Below are 27,178 nucleotides of genomic sequence, written 5' to 3' on the forward strand. Positions count from 1 at the left end.
ATGAAACCATATTTCAACCAATAAACGTGCAGGCAAATAAATACGCAAAGCAGATAAGTACAGGAAGGAAATAAAGTACGACTAGGCATATCTAGCATGACTTTTAATTAATTCAACTTAATTCAGTTCATCTACTGCCCTTTTGCGCAACTTTCCCCTACCTTAGGGAGTTGCGAGGTTGCGATAGTCTCTGAGCGTAGGTAAGCACGAGCACGAGCCACAGAGGGCGAGAATGATCCACCCTTCAACCTGCGATGCTTAGAACGTTAGTAATATGCCATAATACAAACGAGAAGCGGGTTTGGTAAGACCTGCAGTGGTACCGGACCCCAAATACGAGGGTAGGCAGGGAGCTCAGCTCCCTGCAGAAGAGGGACAGGGGCAGCAAGGCAGGGAGCCCTGGGTTCCCTGCTTGCTGGAACAGTAAAGGGCCCCTGTCAGGGCCTACTGGATGGGGGCGCCAAACAGTGGCTGAGGCAGGGAGGCCTGCTCCCAGACGCCAGAGATGCAGAGGCATTGCACCCTGCCTGCAAGGGTGCAGGGGGCTCACCCTTGCCGTCAAAGAGCCGTAGAGGTAGGGAGCTCATGCTCTCTGTCTGCCAGGTCAAAAAAGACAGGGGAGGGAGCAGAGGCTCCCTGTCGAACCTGCCTCAACCGGAAACAGGACAGGGGGCGCAACCCTCTACTGGAAACGAGACAAGCAGGGGCTCTACCCCTGCCAGCAACAATATTAAGGCAGGGGGGCGAAGCCCCCTGCCGGAGAACAAACGAGATGTAAGGGGCTTCGCCCCCTGCTGGAAATCAAAGGAGGCAGGGGGGCGGAACCCCCTGCCGGGAAGCATAAGAAGGCATGGGGGCGAAGCCCTGCCGAAAAACGAAACAAAGGCATGGGAGGCCTCACCCCTTGCCGAGAAACATAAGAAGGCAGGGGGGCGAAGCCCCTTGCTGAAGACAAAACAAAGGCAGAGGGGCCTCGCCCCCTGCCGGGAAACACAAGACAAGGGGGGCGAAGTCCCCTGCTAGAAACAAGATGGGGGCAGGGGGGCAGAGCCCCCTGCCGAAAAACCACAGGAGGTAGGGGGCAAAACCCCCAGCCAAAAAAAAATAGCAAAAGGCAGTGGGCTTTGTCCGCTGCAGGAAAAAAAACAAGAAAGAGGCAAGGGGGCAGAGCCCCCTGCCAGAAAGGCCAGCCGACGCAGGGAGCTTCGATCTTTGTCCGCAAAAGGAAACAAAAGGAGAAGGGGTTACCTGAGGGGAGTCACCGGCGAGGGGTGCCGGAATGCGAGCAAAAGGGAGCGGAGCAGAGGTGGTGGCGTCGGCCGGACACAGGGAGCAAGAAGGGTGACAAGGGTAGAGGAGAGGAGGTCGGCGGGTCACCGAAGGCGGCGGTCGTTGGCAGCAGAGAGAACATGGGAGAGAGAGAGAGCTTGGGACGGCGTTGGGGATGTCGATCGAGGTTGCCGGAGTGGAAGGTCGGAGGCGGCAGTGTTGTCGCCAACGGCTGTTCTCCCCGACGGCGGCAGGTTGGGAAAGGCGACGAGGGGGAGAGGTGGAAGAGGAGGAGAGAGGCGCCCTCGATGGGAGCCCTCCCTCCCCTCACGCTCTTTTAAAGGGGGGGTCAGGGAGGAGCCTATCAGGGAAACCCCGAAGGGTTTCCTGTTTCTTTGTGTGGAGAGGGAAACACAATGCGGCGCACGGGGGGGAAGAAGAGGTCTTAAAAGAACCCTTGCCCCTCCGTGTTTTAACCCTAACGGGTTATCGGATCCGGGTCGGGTATGAATCCGACCCGAGTCCGAAAGTTTTTTTTCGTGGGTTTTACATTGAGAGAGTTTGATGGAATGTGAATTGGATTTGGATTTGGATTCAGATCCAATTCCAATCCAAGATCCAAGATCAACATTTGATCCCATGACTGATGTGTGATGATGGAAAGTTATTTACGCTACCTTTAACAACTTCCATATTGAAAAAGGTCTTCTTATGATGCAAGTTTCCCTTTTTAGTTATGTGACTACCAAAGGGTACCATTGTAATTTGGACATATCATTTACTATAAATAGGATACCAAGGAGGACGTCCAGCCTAGTCACAATAGAGGGGCTGGTTTTTATTGTAGATTTTGACTTTTTTCTCTTCTCAAAATTTTCTCATATAATAGTTGCATATGATTTTCAATTGTTTCTCACTCTTTATTTGAGTGCCCCATTGTCATGTCGACTATTTGATGTCATCTTCCTTAAAAAAACTCAACAACATGAAAATGAAGATTTTTTTACCTCAATTTACTCTTTCGAGTGAATAATGGGTGGGAAGATGCTCTTGCGAAGAAAAAACACAAAAGCCTCTCTCTTTCTCTGGAGAATCAGCTCCCAAAATGCCTTCAATCCCTCTAGGGTTCGTGGATTTGTCTTTAATGACCTCTAAAGAAATGAGAGAATTGGCCCTAGGAGGGTCTTTACAACCCAAAAACAAAAATATTAAAATCGGTACCAAAAAATTTCTGCCGATAGTGTATCGTACAATGCACCGCGTATCATGGTGTCTCCTTCGATGTAGGGATGTATTGTATGATACACCTGATATGTATATAATACTCCTACTTGATTGATTAAGTACTGCTGCTCATATCCGTGATGCTCGAGAAGCTAGTTACGCTCGTACCCCCATTCTCGAGGGGCCATATGTTAAAATATATGGATGTTATATATATATATATATATATATATATATATATATATATATAGAGAGAGAGAGAGAGAGAGAGAGAGAGAGAGAGAGATACATATATATTATATATATATATATATGTCTGTGTCACACACACACACACACACACACACACACACACATATATATATATATATATATATATATATATATATATATATATATTGTAATACCCACTAGGGGTAAATTGGTCTTTTCACTTGTACATATGCATATCCATTAGGGATATGTTTTTTTCTTTATTTTTATTTTTTGTATTTATGTTTTTATTTATTTCTTTTTCTTTTTGTAATATGGGGTCCACCATAGAGTTGTTGGACCCCTCCAACGGTCATATTTATGACCGTTGGAGGGGCTCCCAATGAGTATGGGAGCCCCTTTTTTTGTTCTTTTTTGTGTATAAATAAGGGGCTTTGCCCCACCTCAATGTAAGCTTGTTTAAGCTTTTCTCAATAAGATTATTTACTATTTTTCTAGGGCTCTCTCTCTCTTATATTGTGTGTTTGTCAATTGCCACTTTGTGGCCTATTGTATTTTTGCCCATTAGTGGCCTTTTGCTTGTATGCTTGTGCATCTCTTAGTCACTTAGTGACATTGCCTCTTTTTATTAGTGTTTGATTACATGGTATCATAGCTAGGTTGTGAAAACATAATTGGGATACTCTTTCTTACGTTTGAGTAGTTTTAAGTATCATACCTTTGTTCTTCTTCAACTCCCTACATTATGGTCGACAAAGATACAAAAATCGATCTTTCATTCAAATTGAATGGAACCAACTATAGAATGTGGATGGCTGCCATAAAAAACAACCTCAAAGGTAAGAGACTTTTGGGATATGTACGTGGAACCATTCTGGAACTACAATTGAAGCTCACCTAAAAGGAGGCAAATGAAGAAAAAACCTTGAATGAAGAAGAGAAGGCCAAAGTTATTCAAGAATACCAATCTAAAGTTGAAGATTGGGAAAGTGAGCGTGCCAAAATATTGGCATGGTTCATGAATAACGTAAAACTCAAAATTTCTACCAATCTTGCCAAATTCAAGAAGGCAAACAAAGCATGGTTATTCATGAAAGATATGTACACTCAAAACGACCTTGTTAGGTATTTCTTTTTTAAAGAAAAAATAAGATGAACCAAGCAAGGAGATATGAGCATTAGAGACTATTATAATGCTCTATTTTCGTTATAGGATGAACTTGCTCTTCTTGAACCATAATGGGAAGGAAGTGCTACTGCCATGAGACAAGAGCAAATGGAGAGAGAGAGAGAGGTTTTTCAATTTATCCACGGGCTTCGTCTCGAATTTGAACAACTAAGTGGGTCCGTTTTTCATAGGGCCTCTATCCCTCTTAGTGAAATCTTCGCCGATTTATGCCAAGAAGAAACTCGCTTGACCCTTAAAAAAGATATTGATGAGGTCCATGCGGTATCTAGACTGGAAAATAACATGAGAACATACAAACCTCCTCATTTTTGGAAAAATAACAATGGTGGAGGAAGAAAAATTATTTGTTACCATTGTAATGAACCGGGTCATCTTCGACCTGATTGTCCTAAACTTAAAAGAAATGTGGCTTCCGTTGACGATTGTCCTAGTAATTCAAGTAAAGATTCAAAGAGAGATGGAGACATAAATGACTCTATTGCTCAACTTACGGAAACTCTCCAACAATTCATGAGGATCAATTCTTCCACAACTTCCACCTTTGGTGCCACGATCTCATCAACTCCCGGTATGTCTTCTTGGATCTTTGATTCGAGTGCCTCTTTTCACATGACTCCGAATGCATCTCTTTTATCCAAACCAAGTCTTAATTCTTTTAAATCATTCGTTTCCATGGCCGATGGAACATCATTAGATGTTGAAGGAATGAAAAGTCTTGAAAAAGTTTTTGGCAAAGAGTTTCATTTTCCAAAAATTAGAATCATTCAAAAACTTAATTTAAATCTTTTCTCCGTTTATCAAATTACCGATTTTGGATGTAGTGTCTCTTTTTCACCAACCAATTGCTATGTGCAGGTTCTCCGGTCCGAGAAGCAGATTGGGCAAGGTCATAGAAGAGGAGACCTATATTACATGGATTTTTTGTCTTTGCCATCCAAATCTTTTTGTAATATTGTTCAATCTAAAGATCTTGGTCACCCTAGTATTTCCAAGTATCTTTTTCTTTTTTTGGAAAAATTCTGTAATGAAAAGGCATTTACTTGCAATGATTGTATCCTTGGAAAAATGCATTCTCTTCCTTATCCACATAGCAATTTTATTTTCAAAAGGCCATTTGAACTAGTGCATTCAAATGTATGAGGACCAACACCCGTTATGTCTAAAGGAGGATATTCATATTATGTTGTCTTTATTTTTTATTTTACTAGATACACATGGGTTTACTTTATCAAAAACAAATCCGATGTCTTTTCCATCTTTAAAGAATTTCATGTTCTTATTCAAAATAAATTTCAAAACATAACAATTTTAGATATGATTTCGGAGGAGAATACATGTCAAAAGAATTTCAACACTATCTTAAACTAAATGACATTATTCATCAATGATCTTGTCCAAAAATTCCCCAACAAAATGGTTTTGCCGAAAGAAAACATATGCATCTCATTGAAAACTCTTATTGTCTCTAAAAATGTTCCAAGTGAACAGATTCATCAGCCTTATATGATATATCTGACAGTTTAATAAGATCAGTAGCTTCAACAGGTGGCAGAATAGGTAGAACACAGTGAATGGAGTATCAAAGTTACATTATCCAGGATGCATTGGTATTTATGTTTTATGAAATCCAATAGGGATGGAGAAAAGCACCACTAAGATACATGGTTAAGAAAAAGTAGCTAGATTAAGAAGAATGGTATTATTTAGCTCTTAGTTTTAAGCAATTTAGTGGTCTTTATTCAGATAAATATGCTGCAGTATGTCACGCATGGTTCCAATAAAAGATGTTTTGGCCTGTTTTTTGTATGTTTAATTTGTGTATTGTTGGTATATTTATTTATATACTATTTTTTAACAAGATTTGATGAGCTTATTGAAATCTTTACAACCCTTGGTAAAAGATTCATATTATTATTGGCTCATCTACAAAAACAGGTTTTGAGCTTGAGTTCAGTTTGTTAACAAACTTGAACTGAACTTTTATCTACCTGAACTTTAGTCCATGGATGATGCAACCTAAGTTTATTTCTTTCTATTTTGTATTTGAAGTTGATTATTTGAAGCATGAGTTTTACCCTAGAACAACATAATCCCATAATTGACAACCCTTTGGTAAAAGATTCATATTATTATTGGCTCATCTACAAAAACAGGTTTTGAACTTGAGTTCAGTTTGTTAGCAAACTTGAACTGAATTTTTATCTACTTGAACTTTAGTCCATGAATGATGCAACCTGAGTTTATTTCTTTCTATTTTGTATTTGAAGTTGATTATTTGAAGCACAAGTTTTACCCTAGAACAACGTAATACCATAATTCACAAATTTCCGATTAGCATTGATTTGTAGTAATATCTAGCATTATTATAAAAGATTGCTTCGACTTAGTGCAAGTAGCATTTTCCAACATGAAGTTGCATTGGAATGGATTCCATGTTTGATATTTTTTTCTTTTCAAATTTTGGCTGACAGTTGAAGCTGTATTAATTTTCTAATTTGATTTGTTTGTACTCTTCTATTTTGTTGTTGTGATGACCATGTACAATACACAGGGAAGAACATGATTTATTAGAAGCTGTACAAGCTAAACTTGTTTCTCACCCGCTTACTGCACCTATACTGGGAAATGACCATTCTGAGTTTCGTGGGAGAGGATCTCCGGCAAGTATATTCATATTTTTTATGTGGTCTAATGGCACTTCTGTGTGTTACCAGTTGTAGTCAATATTTCTATATAATTATGCTTTTTGTTCTTTTCATTTCAAATTTTTATGATTTGATTGGTAGCTCTATTCCTTTTTGATGTATTTGATGAAAGGGTTTTTGCACCATATATGAAGGAAAGCAAAAGAATGTTTTATTGTGAACTTTTACTGCACCTAAAGAACAAATTTAACAATGTTTTGACCTTAGTTCCTCCTTTTGTATTTTTAATAGCAAGCTAGGGGATAACACCCATGGCAAGGGATTCAAACCCAAGGCACTTGGTGCAATATTGCGACCTGACCATCCATCTACCCAATTTGACCCGCTTTAGTTCCTCCTTTCGTGTGAAGCTTTCTGATATATAAACTATTTACCAACATCTTCAGAGGGCCATGTTAACATGCACACAATAATTTTGTTTACAGAAAATGTGAATCATGCTATGTTCCATGTCTATTTTGGTATCTTCCATTTTCTTCCTTTTGCTCTCTATTCTTTCAATTACGATGGGAAATTCTCTGTTGGGCAATCGATGAGTTCATCCTTGAGCATGAACTGTCAAATCAGTTGTTCATACCATATTTTTATTAGCTGTAGATCCTATTCAGAAAATATATAATTTTGTTTTCTGGAAGTAGACGTGACTGAACTTTATAACAATCTTTATTTTATGTTAATTGACTATCAAGCTATACAGGTACGGCTGGAAACTAAAAAGAGTAAGATGTCCTGAAACATTTCATGTGATCAAACAGTAACTATAAACTATCATTTGGAACATAAAGAATGCAGGGAAAGCTTAAACATGTATTTTATGTCTGTACATAACATGCAGTTATTTCTATAAAGTTACTTATGAATGAAAAGGAATGAATGTTTCCCAAGTCAACTTCAATTATGGGGGACAAATTACATTTTTTCGACAGTTCATTTTTTTCATTGCTCTATGCTTAGATTTCATCTTGGCTTCTCCAGAGATAATGACTACAAACAAAATGGTCTATTAAAATCTTCTTCGAGAATAAAGAGTAAGTATATTATCCTCCTATAATTAGCTTGATTCACTCAATTGTTTACTTAAAGTCCTCTTCAATGAAAATGGCTTGTATGGCCTTCAAAATTGTCCAGAATTACAGTTGTGAGATAGCTAACAAGGGACTAGATGAGGACCTTGAAAATTGAGAAGAAATTGGATGTGAGATGCTTTCCACAACCACACAGCACTGCACGAGACCAAGGCATCTCCTCTTTATATCTTTGCTTATATTTAATTTCATAATTTGCTGCTACATAAAAAAGAATCCCTTCACAGCCACATGAAAGATCTGGGAAGGCTTAAATATTTTTTGGGAGTAGAGGTTGATAGAGGAAAGGATACACTGTTGTTGACGCAACACAAATATGCCATTGATTTATTAAGTAAATCTGGTATGAAAGATTGCAAGCCTCTTCTAACTCAGCCCTTTAAATCAAAATCTCAATTGTGATGGAGAAGTGTATGAAGATCTCACTAAATACAAGAGTATTGTGGGTATGCTTCAATACCTTGCATTTACTCAACCTGATGTTTATGTAGTAAATCAAGTATCCCAATATATGCACTGTTCGAGAATTAGTCATGTAGAGGCTGTTAAAAGAATTCTTCAGTATCTTAAAGGCACACTCGGGGATGATCTCTGTTACAAGAAAAGAGATAAGAATAAGAGTATGATGACAATAATGGCTTACTCCAATGTGGATTGGGCAGGTGATCCGAATGAGTGAAGGTCAATTTCAGGATATAGTGTTTTTATTGGAACAAATCTTGTTTCATGGAGCAGTAAGACACAAAAGGCAGTTGCTTGTTCTAGCACATAGGCTGAGTATAAGGCTATGACTGCTGCATCTTCATAAGTGGCATGGATTAGATATTTATTAAGTGAATTGGATCAGAAAATGTCATGTTCAGTGTTATTCTATGATAACCAAAGTGCAATTAAAATTTCACTCAATCCAATTCAGCATGGGAGAACGAAGCACATTGAAATAGACCGGCATTTCATTCGAAACAAGATAGAGAATGGTGAGATTGAAGCTAAATTTTTTGGACCAGAAGAACAAGTGACTTATCTGTTCACAAAGGGATTGTGCAAGCATCGTTTTTGGTTTCTAAAAAGCAAGTTGTCCATGATTTTAACCATGTACAACTTGAGGGAGGTTGTTGGAATGCGATCCAGATCTGGATCCATATTAGGATTCATTGTGAAATACATTACTTTGTAAAACACATTTTATGTGTATTTTATTCTACCTGCCTATTTTACCCCTTATCTCTTATTTGTTGTATATTATAGTCGGGGGTAATATTGTACTTCTGCTGTAACAGTTATAGAAAGATAATAATATAATGAGGAAACCCTACACATCTAGAGCATTGACATTTTTCTGGGGTATTCACAGCTGCCGCCTCCTCTCCATTTATTCTTCCTCATGATTTTGGTAGACGATACCTGACTTTCAAATACAACACTCATAAACTTGGCAATCTATACTAACAAGAAGATAGATGTGTACACATAACTCATCCCAACAACTAACTCTGGCTTCACAACACCGAGGTGCACAAAACTCATATAGAAAAATCCAAATAATAATAATGGATGTATCGAATAGAAAAGTGATGGATTAAACTATAGTCAAAAGAAGGCAACAAGAAAAACCTCAAAAAATACTTTCAAAAAGGGATTATAAACAAGAGCCGATATGCCAATCATATGACAAGATGCAAACAAGTCCCTAAAAACCTTATGAGGCCACATATAAGATACACAATAATATGCATCAAAATTTCAAAAAACATAAAGCCTTATAAGGAATGCAGTGAGATAGTAATTCAAGAAGGAAATAGCCAATAGTGAAATAACCACAATGCCACTAAGGCAAGAACATACAATACTTAAAATATTAATTTGATTAATTCTCACAAATCCACATTCAAGGCAACCAAGGACACAAACACATGCCTATAAGGCAAGAAAACATAAGCCACCAAGGGTGAGAAAGCACATTTTTTTTTAAAATATTATTTCGTTAAGCTCACAATAATGCACAAAGAATACATAAAGAAAGACATTATAATATCCAAAGAACAATATGATCCTATAGATCTAATGCATGTGGAGAATCAAGGAGCCTTCGATCATAAGCAAAAGTCCACCCAAAACCAAAAGTGGACAAACACAAAAGTGGTCACTATGGACACACCCACAAGTCCCACAAAGGGGGATGCACACAAAGAAGACTCAAATAAAATAATATTTTATTGATCACTCAAATCATGCAAGAAGCATTATGCTTAAATTCCCATGTGATGTAAAAACATGTAAGATAATATTTACTAAGGAGTTATAAAACCAATAAATAACACAATCACAAGACACAAATGCCACTAAGGTCTCCAAAGGGAACCCTCACAAAAGCCTTTATAATACATATTTTTATTAATGATTATGATGCACTAAGCATGCAAGGCACAAATCATTCAAGTGCAATGAGTGCACTCACAATAAACACCTCCCAAGAGGAAAGAACACAAGCCATAAATGGGCACACCAAGAGAGTACACAATAACATAAATATTTTTGATAATTTTTTCCAATGCACATTTAGAATGCAATCATAAACTTCATAGAGGAGCTCAACATAAATACCATAAATTTCTAAGTCAAGCCTCAACAAAAGATCACAACCCTAAAAAGTGAAAAGACATGAATTTGAAGTCATACATTAAGACATGTTTTGATGTTTATAACCACGAGGTGCTCGAATAAGGCATCTAAGTGCCAAAAACACATGGTCGAGAAGATTAGATCATATATGTACATAATAAATAAAGGGAGTTCAAAAACCTAAGATTCAAACTAGATCCCATAAAAGTATACTATGTATAAATATCATTTCACAAAATCAAATAAATATTATAAACCTTCTAAGATATTTGATAAAGATTTTTTAAATAAATCCAATAATAAATTTGAAAATCATTTAAAGGTTTAACTTTAAAAAATGACATAATTTTTCAGAGATAAAAAAATGGGTGTTTTCTCATGCGTAATACATGAGAGACAACTATAAAAATAACCATATATACAAATATTTAATATAGATTCCGGGTTAAGATCTCTCTTGAATCCATGCCATACATCAATCATGATTCCTTCACGAAGCCTGAACTCGAACCAAAGAGTCCCAAGACCCAAAGTGGCAAAATACCAATATTTTTTTTTGGCTCTAATACCATGTAATGAAATCAAGCGGAAAGCAAACCATAATATGCATAAGCACAAGAACAAGTCTTACAAGGGATAATACAAATGCCAAAGGCAATACAAAAGCACCCAAGTGCATACAATGGCTACAAAGTGCCTAAATGTGCACAAACACAAGTCCACAAAGGGACAATACACAAGTCAATCAATGGCGCAAATACATGAGATCATAAGAAGCACCAAAGAGCATACACAAAAAACATAAAAAAATAGTAATCTTTATTGAGATAGAATGCTTAGGAAAGCATTACATCTAATGGGACAAGAGGTCCATATTTATATACAAACAAGAGGGCAAGATGACCCATATAGCTGTTGGGAAAGACTCTAACTGATAGAAATATAGCTGTAAGAGATTTTCAACAGCTATATTCACTAAAAGACAAAACTGAATATAGTTGTTGGAGATTCCCAGCAGCTATATTGACTAGAAGATAAAACTGCCCTTTACAAAATTGTAAATGACAAAATAAAAATAAAATACAAAAAGAGGTCAGTTCTGCCCCTAAAGGGAAGAGCCTATTATATGTTCAAATTTACCATTATGCCCTTAATGAGCAAAGCCTATTACATGTACAAAATTACCACAATACCCCTAAAGGGTATTACCTATTATAAAAAGAAGAAAAACAGTTTAAAATTATATAATATGTACGTATAAACTCATATATATTGTAACAAAGTGTGCGGATATGTAAAACAAGAATGCTAATGCATTCACAATGCCCAACAATGGACAAGCGCTAAGGCACAAGAGAGATAAGAGGAGTCCACTATGGGACAATACAAAAGATTACACACACAAGTAAAAATATAAAACCTTTACTGTAAAGGAGCTCTAAAGCTTAAAGAATACAAGGGGAGAACCCCCTATTTATACACAAAAGAACAAGCCAAAAAGGGGGCCATTGGGGGCTCCCACATGTAGTCGTTGGGAGACCCCAACGGTCATATGTCCCAACGACTATATTGTAAAATTGTCTATGAAAAGACAATACGCAAACGAGCACAAATAATATAGAAAAGATGTGCACGAAGGCACTCTCACAACACTTGAACAAAGTACGCAAAAGCGTAAAAAATAATAAACATGCACAAAGGCATGTATTTTATAGAAAGAACCAAATGCTTGAATCTCTCAAGCTTAGGGAAAACAAGGGGGGAACACCCCTATTTATACAAGAAAGAGGAGGTGCAAGGGGGCTCCCAAAGGAGTCGTTGGGGAGCCCCCAACGGTCACATTTGTGACCGTTGGGGGCCCCCAACGACTCTATTGGGGGACCCCCAATGCACCTTTTATGAAAATGCAAAAAAATAAAAAGAATAAAAATACAAAAAATAAAAAGAAAGAAAAATACTGCATATTCCAAATGGAATATGCGCAAGAGGGGAAATTACAATAATACCCTTATCGGGTAAACATAAAAATAAAATAAAATATATATAAATATATATATTTATATATAGAGAGATACATATACATATATATATATTATATGTATATGTATCTCTATTTATATAAGTATATATATTTATATTTACATCAACGATTTTGGGAGATACATCTTAACACCCCCCCTCAAACTTACGGTGTGATAACCGCAAGTTTGCCAAGGAGGAAATGAAATCTGGGCGAACATAGAGCTTTGGTGAAGAAGTCAGCAAGATGATATTCAGACGTTACGTATGGTAGATCAATGACCTTCTTCAAGTATTCTTCTCTGACATAATGGCAGTCCATCTCTATATGCTTTGTTCGCTAGTGAAAGGTGTGATTCTTGGCAATATAAATTGCACTTTTATTGTCACAGCACAGTTTTGTTGGTTCTCTGATAAACACTCTCATATCTTCCAAAAGACTTCGAATCCATACAATTTCCATGGTGGTAGACACCATGGCTCTATATTCGGCTTCAGTGGATGACAGGGAGACCTTCTGTTGCTTTTTACATCGCCATGAGATCAAGGACTCACCTAAAAAACACAGAAACCAGTGGTGGAGTGACGGTTACTAGGATCACCTCCCCAATCTGAGTCAGTATAAGCAAGCAATTTCAATTCAGAGGAAGAGGATAGGAATACTCCCTTATTTATCGTTCCCTTCAAATATCTGATGATGCGAAGCACAACACTCATATGAACGGTTGTAGGAGCATGCTGAAACTGACTGGCGATGTGTATAGCATGTGACAAATCGGGTCGAGTAATGCTAAGATACATTAAAGAACCTACCAACTGCCTGTAAGGAGTAGGATCGATTAGAGGAACACCGTCGTCAATCTTCATTTTTGCTCCAACAACTTCAGGAGTTTCGCATACTTTGACATCAGAAATACCTGACCTGTCAATAATCTCGCAGGCAAGTTTGGACTGAGATAGAAAATAACCACGTTGCGAATATGCAACCTCAATTCCAAGAAAATATGTCAGAAAACCTAAGTCTGACATCTCAAATTTTGAAGTCAAGACGGACTTAATACCCTTGACTCCTTGAACATCATCACCTGTAATTAACATGTCATCAACGTAGAGTAACAAAATTACAATCCCTGCATTAGATTTTTTAGTAAACAAAGCAGTGTCAGTATAACATGAGGAAAAACCATTTTCCAACATTACACTGATAAATCTATCATACCAGGCTTTGGGGGTCTGCTTTAAACCATAGAGAGCCTTACGAAGAACTTTATCTTTAGGAATTATCATGCCTGGTGGGGCATCCATATACACTTCTTCGTTAAGATCACCATTTAAGAAGGCATTTTTAACATCCATTTGAAAAATGTTTCAATTTTTAATAGATGCAATAGTAATAAGACACCTAACGGTAATCATTCGAGCTACAGGGGCAAAGGTTTCTTCGTAATCAATTTGATATTCTTGCCCATACCCTTTTGCAACTAAGCGAGCTTTATACCTTTCTAGAGAACCATCACTCTTGGCTTTAACTTTAAAGACCCATCGACAGCCTATAGTTTTCTTTCCTATAGGTAGAGTTTGAAAATCCCAAGTTTTTGCCCTTTTAAGAGCATTAAGTTCACTTTGCATGGCTTCTTGTCATTCTATACATTTTTTAGCTTCTTCAAAATTTCTTGGTTCAAAATAAGAGTGAATAGCACTAAGACAAGCCCTATATCGGGGTGAAAAAGAGTCAAAAGATACAAAACGAGTTGGGGGTCTTCTATTCCTTTCAGATCTTCTATGGTCAAGAATATGAGAAAGCTCACTATATTGATCAATAGCACTTCTAAAGGTGTCTTGGTTTCTACGAGAGTAGGTTATTGACTCACTTGGTTGGGTGAGTTATGTTCACCAATATCTGCATCATTTTCCTCATCATGGTTTAATGATACCTCATCATCACTAGATATATCATCATTACTAGACAATAAATCAAATAAGGAGTAATCAAAATTTTCTTGTTGAGAAACATTTTTTTCAAAACCACTCTCATTTTCTAAAAACGTTACATTTCTAGAGACATATAACTTATCATCTCTAAGGTCATAACAACAAAAACCTTTTTGAGTTTCAGAATAACCAAGAAAGGCAAAAGGAATAGCCTTGGGAGAGAACTTGTCATTCTTATCCGTAAGTATAAAACACTTACATCCAAAGACTCTTAACCTATTATAATCAGGTTCAAGCTTATGTAATACCTCAAAGGGACATATTTTTCCTAATATCCTAGATGGTAAGCGATTTATCAAATAAACATAAGCAAGAGCTGCTTCAGCCCAAAAGTTTTTAGGAATATTTTGAGATATAAGAAGGGTCCTAGTGGTCTCAATAATGTGCCTATGTTTTCTTTCAGCCAACCCATTCTGTTGAGGTGTTTTAGGACAAAACCTTTGGTGAATAATTCTGTGATCCTCAAGATATACCTTAAATTGATTGGAGAGATATTCTCCTCCAGAGTCACTTCTAAAAATCTTTATGTTGCTGTTGAATTGATTTTTAATCCTTGAATGAAAATTTTTAAAACATGAAAATACTTCATGTTTAAACTTAAGAAAATATATCCACGAATATCTGGAAAAATCATCCACAAATATTACGTAATAAGAAAAACCTCCTTTTGAAACAACAGGTGCAGGTCCCCAAACATCCGAATGAATAATTTCGAAAGTTTTAGAAGAGAACATAGTTCTTTGCTCAAAAGGTAAACTTCGCATTTTTCCGAAAATGCAGTCATTACAAGAAAAAGAGCTTTTACATAGGTCTTTTGCAAAATGTAAATATGATAACTTGGTGATATTAGGATGACCAAGTCTTTTGTGCCACACATTTATATCTTTATGTCGGGCAACATTACATAAAACTTTTGGAACTTGAAGAGATTCCATATAGTATAAATCTCCTCTTCTAAAGCCTTCCCCAATCAATTTTCCGGACTGGCGATCCTGTATTAAGCATTTATCACAAGAGAATTTAATATCGCAGCCATGGTTCGTGAGTTGAGAAACATAAAGGAGATTTAAGTTAAGTTTAGGTATAAATCTGATTTTTGGAATAGAAAATTCTTGAGTTTCAAAATTACCTATTCCTTTAATTTCAAGAGAGGTTCCATCAGCAGTGGAGACATAAGATGGGGAACCATTTTTCGAATAATTGGAAAGTGAAAAAATGTTTGGGGACATATGAAATGAAAGCCAAGAGATTTTACCTGGAGAGGAAGAAGTGGATACGGCCGCACCGAAGGTAGATCCCTTGAGGAGAGGTTGAAGAGCTTCTACTATTTGATTTATAGAAAGGGTCCCACTCGAAGATGCCTCATCCTTCTGCGGTACACCAGTGGTAGCCATGGCTAGAAGTTTCTTCCATTTGGGACATACAGGTTTGATATGCCCCGGTTCTTTACAAAAATGACAAATAGTTTTGCTATAGTCCCTTCTTCCTCTTTGACCACAATTTTCACCTTGATTTTGAAATTTAAAGTGAGGGGGACGATAGGTTCTTACATTGTTTCCGGGTCTGGATACGGCATTGACCTCACTATTTTCTTCAATATTACAAGGGACCGCAAGAACATTTGGTCCTTGTTTACATAAATTCATACGAGTCTCTTCACCACTTAATTTGGTGAGAACATCTTCAAGAGAAGGGGGGGAAAAAGAGGAGAGAAGAGATGACCTTATTTGCTCAAATTCGGGCCTTAGCCCATTCAAAAAGTTGAAGAACTGATCTTCTTCAAGTTGCTTGTGACGGAGCTCAATTGTCTCTCCACTCCATTTTGGTTCAAGCATTGCAAGCTCATCCCAAATAGAGGAAAGATCGACAAAGTATTTCCTAATCGTCATTTCACCTTGAGTAAGGGAGATAGCCTTCTTTTGAAGGTAATACTTATGAGAGAGATCCCTTGAGGTGTACATTTTTTTAAGATAATGCCAAGCTTCCGATGCCTTTTTGAATTTAATAATGTTGGCATTAATCTTGGTTTCCACGGATGAGAAAAACCATGAAAGAATCTTGAAATTCTTCATTTCCCATTCATCGTGTTTCTTGGAGTATTCTTCAAGGGCTTTGATTCTTTCTTCTCCCTCAAGAATCTTGATTTCGCCTCCATTTACTACGGTAATCTTGGGTTCCGGTTCCGGAATTGTGCCAAGTACATATCCCCATATGCCTTTCCCTTTTATATGAGCCTCCATATTTCCGGCCCAAACATGATAGTTGGACCCATTTAATTTGAAACTAAGAGCAAAATGGGACTCTTTTTCGCCCATTAGAGAGTAAAGAGGTAGAGAAAAAAGCGTACCAACACAATATTTCCAACACCAACTTTGCACAAGATTCTTCTAAAATATTTGAGAAGAAAGATCCACCACTTCAAACTTCAAAGATCGGAAGGCACGTTTTTCGAGGCACTCGAAAATGGAGAATCACACGATCTTCAATAATCAACATTGCTCTGATACCATGTAAAATTGTCTATGAAAAGCAGTGTTATTAAAAACGTGCCTCAAGGCGCAAAAAGCGCGCCTCGCCTCAAGGCGAGGGCCTTTGTGCCTTGAGGCGCAGGTATAAAGCGCAACACCCATGAGGCGTGCGCCTCATAGGCCTTGAGGCGAGGCGCGCCTCGGACTGAGGCATACACGCCTCTTTTTGCTGTAGTTCATGCACAGAAAATGCATTCAAAGCTATTTGACCTTTTGTTTTCAGTTAATGTGGAAAACCATAAGCCCATTAGTAAAGGTGCTGCATCACGCAAATTTATACCCTCCCGCAACCATGCACCCCAATTTTTTTGAAGTGCTGCAACCACGCACCCACACCTATGTGACATAGATGATCAACATGGGAACCTGTGGAATTTTTGTTTAGGTCTGTCCACATGGGCTAGGTGACATGTTGATAGGCCTAAAAGAATGAGATAGCTGGATTGTAAAGTAGCACTGTCACAACAAAGAGTCTCATGTTCAAGACGTGAGAGGCTAACCCCAGCCTGCATATCATAAAAAAAAGGAAAATTAAAAAGAAAGGGCTGGCTGACATTTTGCCTTCCTTCAATGGCTTTTGGATTATCAGCTTTTAACAGTGTGAAGGACTTTGTTCATTTTAGAGCCTCTGCTACAAGGGCATAGTCACCAATCAGTCATGATGATGATTGTGGAGTGCCACAACTCTTCTGTTTCTGATGAGCCTTTTGACATGATTGACTGCAGTCACCTTGGTTGAGGTGCTATTGTTGATCTTGTAGCATGTTTATGCTAAACTTTAACATTTAAGTTAAGGGGATACATAACCTACTGACTAAGATATAATTTTTCAGCTAGTCATGATATCACTATCAATGTTCAGTGAGTTGATTAGATGAGATAACTCAAGCACACCTATTTTCCATGAGAAAAGCTTAGCAATTGTGGATAGAGAGAAAAAATGGAAAAGTCAGGAAACAGAATAGAAAGAGGCTGTCTTTCATGCCAAACTATGGAAAATAGAAAAAAGATAATAGATAGAAATAATATGAAATTGAGAAAAAGATGTTAAATCAGAAATCTAGGAAGGGGAAATATCACAATGTTTCATGATAATATCATTGCATGCTTCAAATTTTCATTATTTTGAAAAAATGATGACAAAATACTTTAATAATGTTTAATGAAAATACTGCTAAAACATTGTGATAGTTTGAAAATATTGGAGATATGTGTGTTGTATTTTCAAGCTTATGAAGAAAAATCCTAAGGCTTAAAGTTTTATTTTTGATGAACTCACTCACTATTATTTTTTATGAACTCACTATTTTTTGAGATTTTTTATTTCCTGTTGGTTGTTGCTTCATCAATAAAGATTTTTTTATTTATTTATAATTTTAGATATTTTTTTATAGTTTTTTTTAAAAAAAAACTTTGAGGCTTACGCTTTACGCCTCAAGGCTTACGCCTCGCCTCAGATTTTGGTGGAGCGCCTCGCTACGCCTCAACGCTTTTCACAACACTGATGAAAAGACAATACACAAACGAGCACAAATAATATAGAAAAGATGTGCACGAAGGCACTCTCACAACACTTGAACAAAGTACGCAAAAGCGTAAAAAATAATAAACATGCACAAAGGCATGTATTTTATAGAAAGAACCAAATGCTTGAGTCTCTCAAGCTTAGGGAAAACAATGGGGGAACACCCCTATTTATACAAGAAAGAGGAGGTGCAAGGGGGCTCCCAAAGGAGTCGTTGGGGAGCCCCCAACGGTCACATTTGTGACCGTTGGGGGCCCCCAACGACTCTATTGGGGGACCCCCAATTCACCTTTTATGAAAATGCAAAAAAATAAAAAGAATAAAAATACAAAAAATAAAAAGAAAGAAAAATACAGCATATTCCAAATGGAATATGCGCAAGAGGGGAAATTACAATAATACCCTTATCGGGTAAACATAAAAATAAAATAAAATATATATAAATATATATATATATATATATATTTATATATAGAGAGATACATATACATATATATATATATATATTATATGTATATGTATCTCTATTTATATAAGTATATATATTTATATTTACATCAACGATTTTGGGAGATACATCTTAACATATATGTGGGACCCCTTTTGAATATTAAAAATAAAAAATAAAGAAAAGAACAATTAGAAAAATAAAAAAATCTAATTCTATTTGAAATAGTTGTTTTTAGAAGCAACTACATAAAAAGACAAAAATACCCCTATCAGGTATTTTATATATATATATATATATATGTTAATACATATATTTTAACACCCCCCCTCAAACTTTACGGGGACATGACCGAAAGTTTACTAAGAAGAAAAATAAAACGAGCAGGAAGAACTTTAGTGAAAAAGTCCGTCAATTGATACTCTCATGTGAGATATGATAGTGTAATTGTTCATCTCAAATATTCATCACGTACATAGTGGCAGTCCATCTTTATATGCTTAGTGCGCTCATGGAAGGTGTGATTGCTGACGATATAAATTTCACTTTTGTTGTTAACATAGTTTCGACAGATCAGAGATGTCTATGCCCATATCTTTGAGAAGACTTCATAGCCAAACAAGTTTCAGAGTGGTAGTTGTCATAGCCCGATATTCTGTTTCAGTAGAGGATAACGATATTTTTTGTTGTTTCTTACATCTCCAGGCAATCATAGAATCTCCTAAAAAGACACAAAAACTAGTAGTTGAGATTCTATCATTGGAGTTTTCTCCCCAATCAGCATCAGTATAAGCAAGTAAATTTAATGATGAGGATAAAAATGACCCATTAGTGATGGTGTTCTTGATGTATCTGACGATTCGTAGCATAACACTCATATGAACAGTTATAGGAGCATGCTGAAGCTGGCTAGCAGAGTGAACCACCTGGCCATCAGAGTTTTTGTACCATCTCATCCACTTTTTTGACGAAACCAAAGAGACGAATGAATATGTCAGGTTCTATTTTAACTGACTATCCATTTTACATGCTCCGGTCTTTTAAACCAAATCGAGCATCTTGCCTGTGAAGGCGATCATCACCATTTATGTGATTTTCTTTTAATTATCATGCATTTTCACGCTACGAGGTTACAATAAACCTCTCATCCAATCATCGTAATACTAACATGCCGCGCATGTCTAATAATACCACTATGATGAAAAGGATATTGATTTCTTAGAAAGAAACCCCAACATTATTTAGAAATTTTCAAAGTCACGTGCTTTAGGCCGGGAATATCCAAGTTATTTTGGATACCAAAACGAAGGACCGAACGTACGTACCACTTAGGGCTACGTAGTTGAAGCCTTTCCGCTACGCAGTTTTGAGGGAAAGACTCGGTTGCAAATATGCAAACGCCAAAATATTTGTTTTGCTTTTTGAAACAACGAATAATACGAGCTTTAAAATCTCGCATGCGAAATCCCTTTTTAACAACAAAGACTTGGCGAGTATGCGCAAATTTGCGTCTTTAAATGCAAGCGTAATACAAAGTAGGAAGAAGTATACAAAACTGCGTACTTTACAAAGTTATATATAATACATATTATATCAAAGCATAAGCCTGTGCACATTACATCACGACGACTAAGTAAATGACATAAACCAAGACTCGATGTGGGAAACCACACATCGAGCTAAATAAACTGCATAAGTGATGCACGATGTACGAAACCATACATCGGCTAAATAAATTGTGTAAGCAGTGCAAAATGTTCTAAATAAACTGCGTAAGTGATGCACGATGTACGAAACCATACATCGGCTAAATAAATTGTATAAGCAGTGCAAAATGTTCAAAACCATACATTGGCTAAATAAATTGCGTAAGTAATGCACGATATACGAAACTGTACATCGGCTAAATAAATTGCGTAAGCCGTGCATGATGTACAAAATCATACATCAGCTAAATAAATCATGTAAGCAGTAGCCTGTGCACATAAAAGCGCGGCGGCAAAGTAAATGACAAATTTTAAATGGACAAGAATACGCAAAGCTACATCCTTGAGTTAAAGGCATATATATACACGTATATCTATGAATATATCCAGGTGAAGCGAGAATAACTATCTATGAATAAAGCATAATATTGACTCCCAAGTGAGTGATAAACAGGAGCTAGTCTCCATACATCAGAATACACAATTTCAAAAGCTCTTGATGCTCTTTCATTAACAAGATTAAAAGGAAGTACATGACTCTTGCATAACTGACAACTTGAATACTTTTTAACATCCAAAGCAGGGTGCAGACACGACTCTGAAATCAAATTCTCTGACACAAGTTTCTTAATAAAAGTACGACTACAATGACCCAAACGATTGTGCCACAAATCTAGCTTATTACATTGAGAAAGACTGTAGACATCTGTATGACGAGACTTAAGACTCTGTAACGCTGGTTCCAAGAAAGAAGACTTCAAGGCAGAAGATGAATGAGCAGTGGGATCCTCCTTGAAGATGTACATGTTTCCTTGTCGCTCCCCCTTAGCGAACGTCTCATTCGTTCGAAGATCCTTGACATACACAGAAGATGGAGTGAATTCGACAGAAGAATTTGTATCATCAATAAGTTTAGATACAGAGACAATATTTTTTTTAATGTTGGGTCAAGAAGAACATTGGACAAACTAAGAGAAGAACTAGACAAAGGAATTTGTGCACTTCCAATATGAGTGATGGGATGATGTGTGTCATCTCCTGTGACTATGCTACTTTTTCCGAAATAAGGGGATAAGTTCGAGAGCTTACCGATATTACTTGTAACATGAGTGGCTGCTCCGGAATCCATATACCATTCTCCTTGCTCATTCTGCTTGATAGTCATTTAAGATAAAGCTGCCAGTAAAAGTTGTTGCATATCTCCAATGGGCTTCTATCCCTCAAATTTCCTTTTGTTTCCTGCTTTGCTATTCTTTCTCTTGTTTTGGGGATTAAATCAACAATCAACTTTCACATGTCTTTTCTTATTGCACAAAAAGCATGTAGGCACTCTCCTCTGATTCCCTGCATTAAAAAATCCTTGTGGGTTGGGAGTAGGAAGAATGCCACGAACTCCCTGTCCAAAACGGCCACATCCTCTACTGCCTTGAAAACTGTTACCCCCACGTCCAACACTTTGAGACATGTCTGAGGCCAAGACATTGTGCGCATCTGTATGTTCACCACCTTTTGTCATGTTCTTTATGCTTATCTCATACTGAAGAAGTTTGGCTTGAAGATCTTTAAAACTGGGCAACACTGGTAGAACCGATAAGGATTTAGAGAGTACATGGTATTCTGGGCCTAGTCCATTAAGTGTTTGTTGTACCTTTTCCTTTTCTGAGACTGCACTTCCAACATTAGCAAGCTGATCTGTAACAGACTTTACCTTGTTTAAATACTCCATGACTGACATTGAGCCTTTTTTAAGTGTCTGAAATTCCCTTTCTAAAAATAAGACTCTTGCCTCTGAAATCTGAGAATATGTTTGTGCAAGCCTGTTTCATAGTTGTGCAGTTGTACAATGATCTAGTATTGATATCAACACTTCCTGTGACAGCGTGAAAATAATGTATGCAACCAAGGCCTGATCTCGCTTGATCCGTGTTGTAAATTTAGGGTTTGAAATATAGTTAAGTTATGCAATTCCTTTATCATCCTTCATTTCCTGTGAAATAAACTGTGGTGGGACTGAAATCGATCCATCCATATGCCCAAACAGATCTTGGCTCCTAATGAAAGGAACAATTTGCCTCTTCCAAGTCAAAAAATTAACGTGGTTAAGTTTTTCGGAGACAAGCTGACTCAGAAAATTTGAAGAGAGTCCAACGTAGGTAGAAGAGTTCATTGATTAAAGAAGAGAAGCAAATTAAGCTAAAACAAAGGAAGAGAAAGATTGATTCAGTCAAGTACTAATGTGCAGCAACCAAATTCATATTCAGCCAAAAAGCTGGAAAAAGGTAAAAATGTTATACAAACATGCCTTTTTTTATTAATTAATTAGGTACTTCTCCATACACAATCTGATCCCTATGATCAAGCCTGCTAACACAGAAAAGCCACTGCTAATATATAAACTGACTGAATATACGTGAAGACGATGAAGAATAATAATAAATGCTCCAACGATAAAGAGATGTCGACACAAAAGGAATATTTCAGAATAGTCGACAGATCAAATAAAATAAAATCTGGTTTAATACCAGAATAGATAGATTTGCAGTTTAAGATTTTCGAAAAACACGAAAACACTGATTTGACGTCAAAATAATTTGGGTTTTAGATTGAATACTTGACGTCAAAGAGGATTATATGCTATTTTGAAAGAAACCCAAAAGAGAACAAAACAACGAGAAAAGAAGAAGAAAAAAAGGTTTAGATTGAATAAGAATAAGGAGAGTTTTTTACTAGAAGATCAAATTTCAGATCTCTATGGGCATGCCTTTTGGAAGAAATCCACAACCTTGCTCTCATACCATGAAAAAAATTTGAATATCAGATATTTGGAAGCCACCACAATTACCTTTCAGCAAGAAGTAGAGAGGAGAAAGAGAGAGGGAGATGCACAGAAAACGACAACCACACTGCCATGGGCATGCCCTAATCCTTTTTATATATGACTTGATATACATTAGGCATAAGCCTTTAAAATACAAACAAATTACAATATGCCATTACACAATGTAAAAACATAATTATAATATCAGACACACGGATCTAGATCCAATCACGTCTTATCACCCCTCTCATCCTGCAGAAAAAAGAGACGGAGTGGGGGATGTCGACAAGGAGGAGGGGGGGTGGGCAGGCGGGCGGCCCACCGAAATCAAAGAAGAAGGGGGGAAGTGGGTGGCTGATTCAGCCGCCCCACCGGGTTGGCATCCAACGGCCACAGCAGCAGCTAGTGGCTGCTGCTGTCCTCTGAGAAAGTAGAAGAAGAAGAGGGAGAGGCAGAGCGACAGGAGGCGGTGGTTCTGCCTCCTGTCTGGCAAAAACAAAAGAAGGGGGGGGGGGGGGGGGGGGGGAGGGGGAGGAGAACATACTTGAGGGGTGGGGAGCAGCTGCTATGAGCGCCGATGAGAGGGTCGGCAAAGGGGATCTCGACGTGAACAAGAGAGAGAGACGAGAGGGGTGCACCGAGAATCGGGGGTCGAGCAAAGAGAGGGAGACGAGAGGGTGGCTTAGGTGAGGGAAAATAGGGAGAGAGAAGGAGTCCGGTGAGGGCCCGGCGGGCGTCGTGGTTTTCAGGCGAGCAGGGATCTCGGCGGGGGGTTAGGCTTCAGTTCTCAGGGGAAAGGACTGAGAGAGGGGTTTCGGGTGTTCAGGGGTTGCGTTATAAAAAGAGCCCCCCCCCCCCCTGTGGGGGGTTTAAATAGACTACGGGGGGAGGGTTGTGTTGACCCGGATCCAGGTTAGATTCGGTCGGATCCAACCTGGATCCAAAACTTTTTTTTTCTAAACGCACGAGTCTTACAATACTAATTGATAGACTTCTTCACCAAACCTCTCTCAGCTTTTAGGCAAACTTTTGGTCATTATAGCATAAGTTTGAGGGAGAGTGTTAAATTGTTCATATATATATATATATATATATATATATATAGATATATATAAAATAAATACCTTTTGCAATTTTTTATTTATTTATTTTTCTGTTTTTTGTCTTGGTCAACACAGAAATAAAAATCTAGCTGTTGGACTAGCTCTAATGGCTATATGGTTTTCCTTTTGGCTTGTATATATAGGGGAGAATCCCCTGTTATGCTTCTTGCATACTTGGACAACAATAAAATATTATTTTTTATATTGTGAGTCTTCTTTGTGTGTGCCCTTTGTGGGATTTGTGAGTATGCCCTTTATGGCTCTCTTTTGTGCTTGTCCATTTGGTACCTATTGGTGGACATTCTTGTTTGTACTGAAGACTCTCATTTCTTTACAGTATGTACTTTTGTTGCTATGAGTTTACTGGTAGAATTTGCACATTTGTCATATGCAATTGTCGCTGGATTTTGGCAGAGAAACATCGGCATCCCTTTCTTTAGAACAACCACTAAGAGTGATTAGGGTTGGACAACCCTTGGTCAACATATATATTACACCCTATGACCAAAGTACACAACTATTAGGTACAAAAAGATCTCCTTAGTGCACAGTTTCAAGTTTCAACATAAACTATTAGTTGTCATACTTAAATATTGCAAGATTTCCTTGGAAGGTATGACAGAAGCTATGCTTAAATGTCTAAATTAATGTCCTTACTTGATCTGTTTGCTTGTGCCATATACATTTGGCCATTGCAATATCCGAGATGTAGCAACATGTTCCTCCAGCCTAAATAGTAATGAGAAGTTAAGGATGCTCGATGCTTGTAACTAACTTTAAAGCTTATTGCAGGTGGGGGTACCTAAGATTCTTGATGGGGACATGCTGTCACAGTTCTTGGAGCTTACCAGCCTTCAACAACATGCAGTGCTGTCATCTGACTTGCCAGGTTGTAGCAGTTCAAAATCCAAGTTATCCAAGTCATCGCTGCCTGTTGACCAGGTTGTCCAGTTGCTTGAACGTCTTCATAATTCTCTCAGCTAGCATTTCTTCATTCATGCTACTCATGCAGACTGCCACATGACATGGTGCTGATCGGTTGCATTTATTTGAAACTGGGAGCATCCACTAGAAGTTGGTGCATGATCCATGAATTATGGATATGCTTGACAACCTCATTATTCATCCTGCTTTGATCTGATTGGTATCCATTGAAAATGCTCGTTTTATTTGTTGTTTTGTTCGTGGAAAGTCTGCCTGTCTGTGGTCATGGTTTCTCTTCCATCTGCTCCGCGGAGACACTGCACAAGCAGAGATTGGAAGGCTTCAGTTAATATATTGTCTATTTTACATGAAAAAACAAGTGTCAAAAGGAGTGGTTGCAGAGTTCATCAATCGTATCAATCCTCAATTTTGCCATCAAGCTGCAACTTTTTAATCATGAAGCTGAAGAGTGGTTCAGTGAAACACAGAATTGGTTCCTGGTTGCAGAAAATGACCATCAGTTTGAGGCAACTGAGTACTGAAACCATGCTTTTCAACTTCCATGGCAATGGTGGCCTCTCAGATCTCCCTCTTTCCATGTTTCAGGGTTATGATAGTTCACAGTTGGGATCCATTTGAGGGTGATGACCCGCATGTCATTGGTGTCCGCATAAGTTGGGCTCTTCATGGACTGATGGCATTGCCAGCTAGAATTTTCTTAGTGTAATGTCTTAACAGAAAGCATGCCAATTATGGCATGGGCAATTGATGTCACATCAACTCCTTGTGTATGATCCATATTCGTTTGATCTACTCACGATGAAATCATAAGGCAAGTTGAATTATATGGTCCTTGTATTGATATTCGCATATCCATCTCCTGTAGGCTTTGTTTGTAATTATGATTACACAATTATTAATGAAGGTGATCTCTCTCTCTCGGAATACAGTGGTGAATGAGCAAGGGCATCTACATTTTATCAGTCTGCAACGCTTTCCTTGATGTTTGTAAACGACGAACAATCGAATTGTATGATTTTGACAATGGTTGCTTGTGGAGTTGCAATATTTTACTGTTCATTTATGTTTACGTGGTGCTATTTTAGGTCCATCTATGAGCGGCGAGGCAGGGTGTCGGGGGAAGTAGTCTATTTTGGAGTGTTCAGAGTGTCCAGTGTCCATTTTTATCTGAATAGTAATTTTAGGGGTGATTATATATATATATTCTGCCCCTTCAAAATCAAAATCGCATTTCTTTGGTATTTTTTCACATCTAACTTCATAGATGTGATCTATAGATTTTTTTTAGTAGAAACCGGCTTTTGGATCACCGGAATCTGACCTGTATATACAGGTTTCTCCGGTGATTCAAAATCAAATCCAAAATCAATGGCTATGAAGGTATCAGTTTTTTGGGCTCATAAAGATATTTTTTTTATCAAAAAACATGATTCAAGATACGATTCTCACTAATTCAAGCATGCTAAAAACATTAACGATTCAGATCTATCATAAAACACTTCAAAATTATGTGACGGTAAATGGGCTATATATATATATATATATATATATATATATATATATATATATATATATATATATATATATATAGAGAGAGAGAGAGAGAGAGAGAGGGTGGTGTATGTTCTCCCCCGATGATTCACTTAATCCCACGTTTGTGTTTGGGGGTCCTAATGAGCATCACGTATGTAAGCACATGGGGCTTGTATTCCCGTGTATGTTGACATCACTTAGCATCGAAATCTGGTGCTGTTACAAAGACTTAAGTACCCTTTCTTGTTATTCTT

General features: G+C 37.6%; 1 protein-coding gene across 1 annotated transcript in view; it reads left to right on the forward strand.

Moving 5' to 3' along the window:
• LOC149827839 (Cleavage and polyadenylation specificity factor (CPSF) A subunit protein) overlaps positions 1-26,319 on the forward strand; it is a 121,500-nt gene extending 95,181 nt beyond the window's left edge. The window contains exons 14-15 of the mRNA XM_090019681.1: positions 6,447-6,555; positions 25,239-26,319. Of these exons, the coding sequence (XP_089875807.1) occupies positions 6,447-6,555; positions 25,239-25,430 (301 nt within the window). The 3' untranslated portion in view covers positions 25,431-26,319. The remainder of the gene's footprint in view (positions 1-6,446; positions 6,556-25,238) is intronic.
• The last annotated feature ends 859 nt before the right edge of the window (positions 26,320-27,178 follow it).

Source organism: Nuphar pumila, chromosome 10 (genome assembly GCF_984573655.1).
Source record: "Nuphar pumila chromosome 10, dmNupPumi1.hap1.1, whole genome shotgun sequence".
NCBI classification, from domain to species: Eukaryota; Viridiplantae; Streptophyta; class Magnoliopsida; order Nymphaeales; family Nymphaeaceae; genus Nuphar; species Nuphar pumila.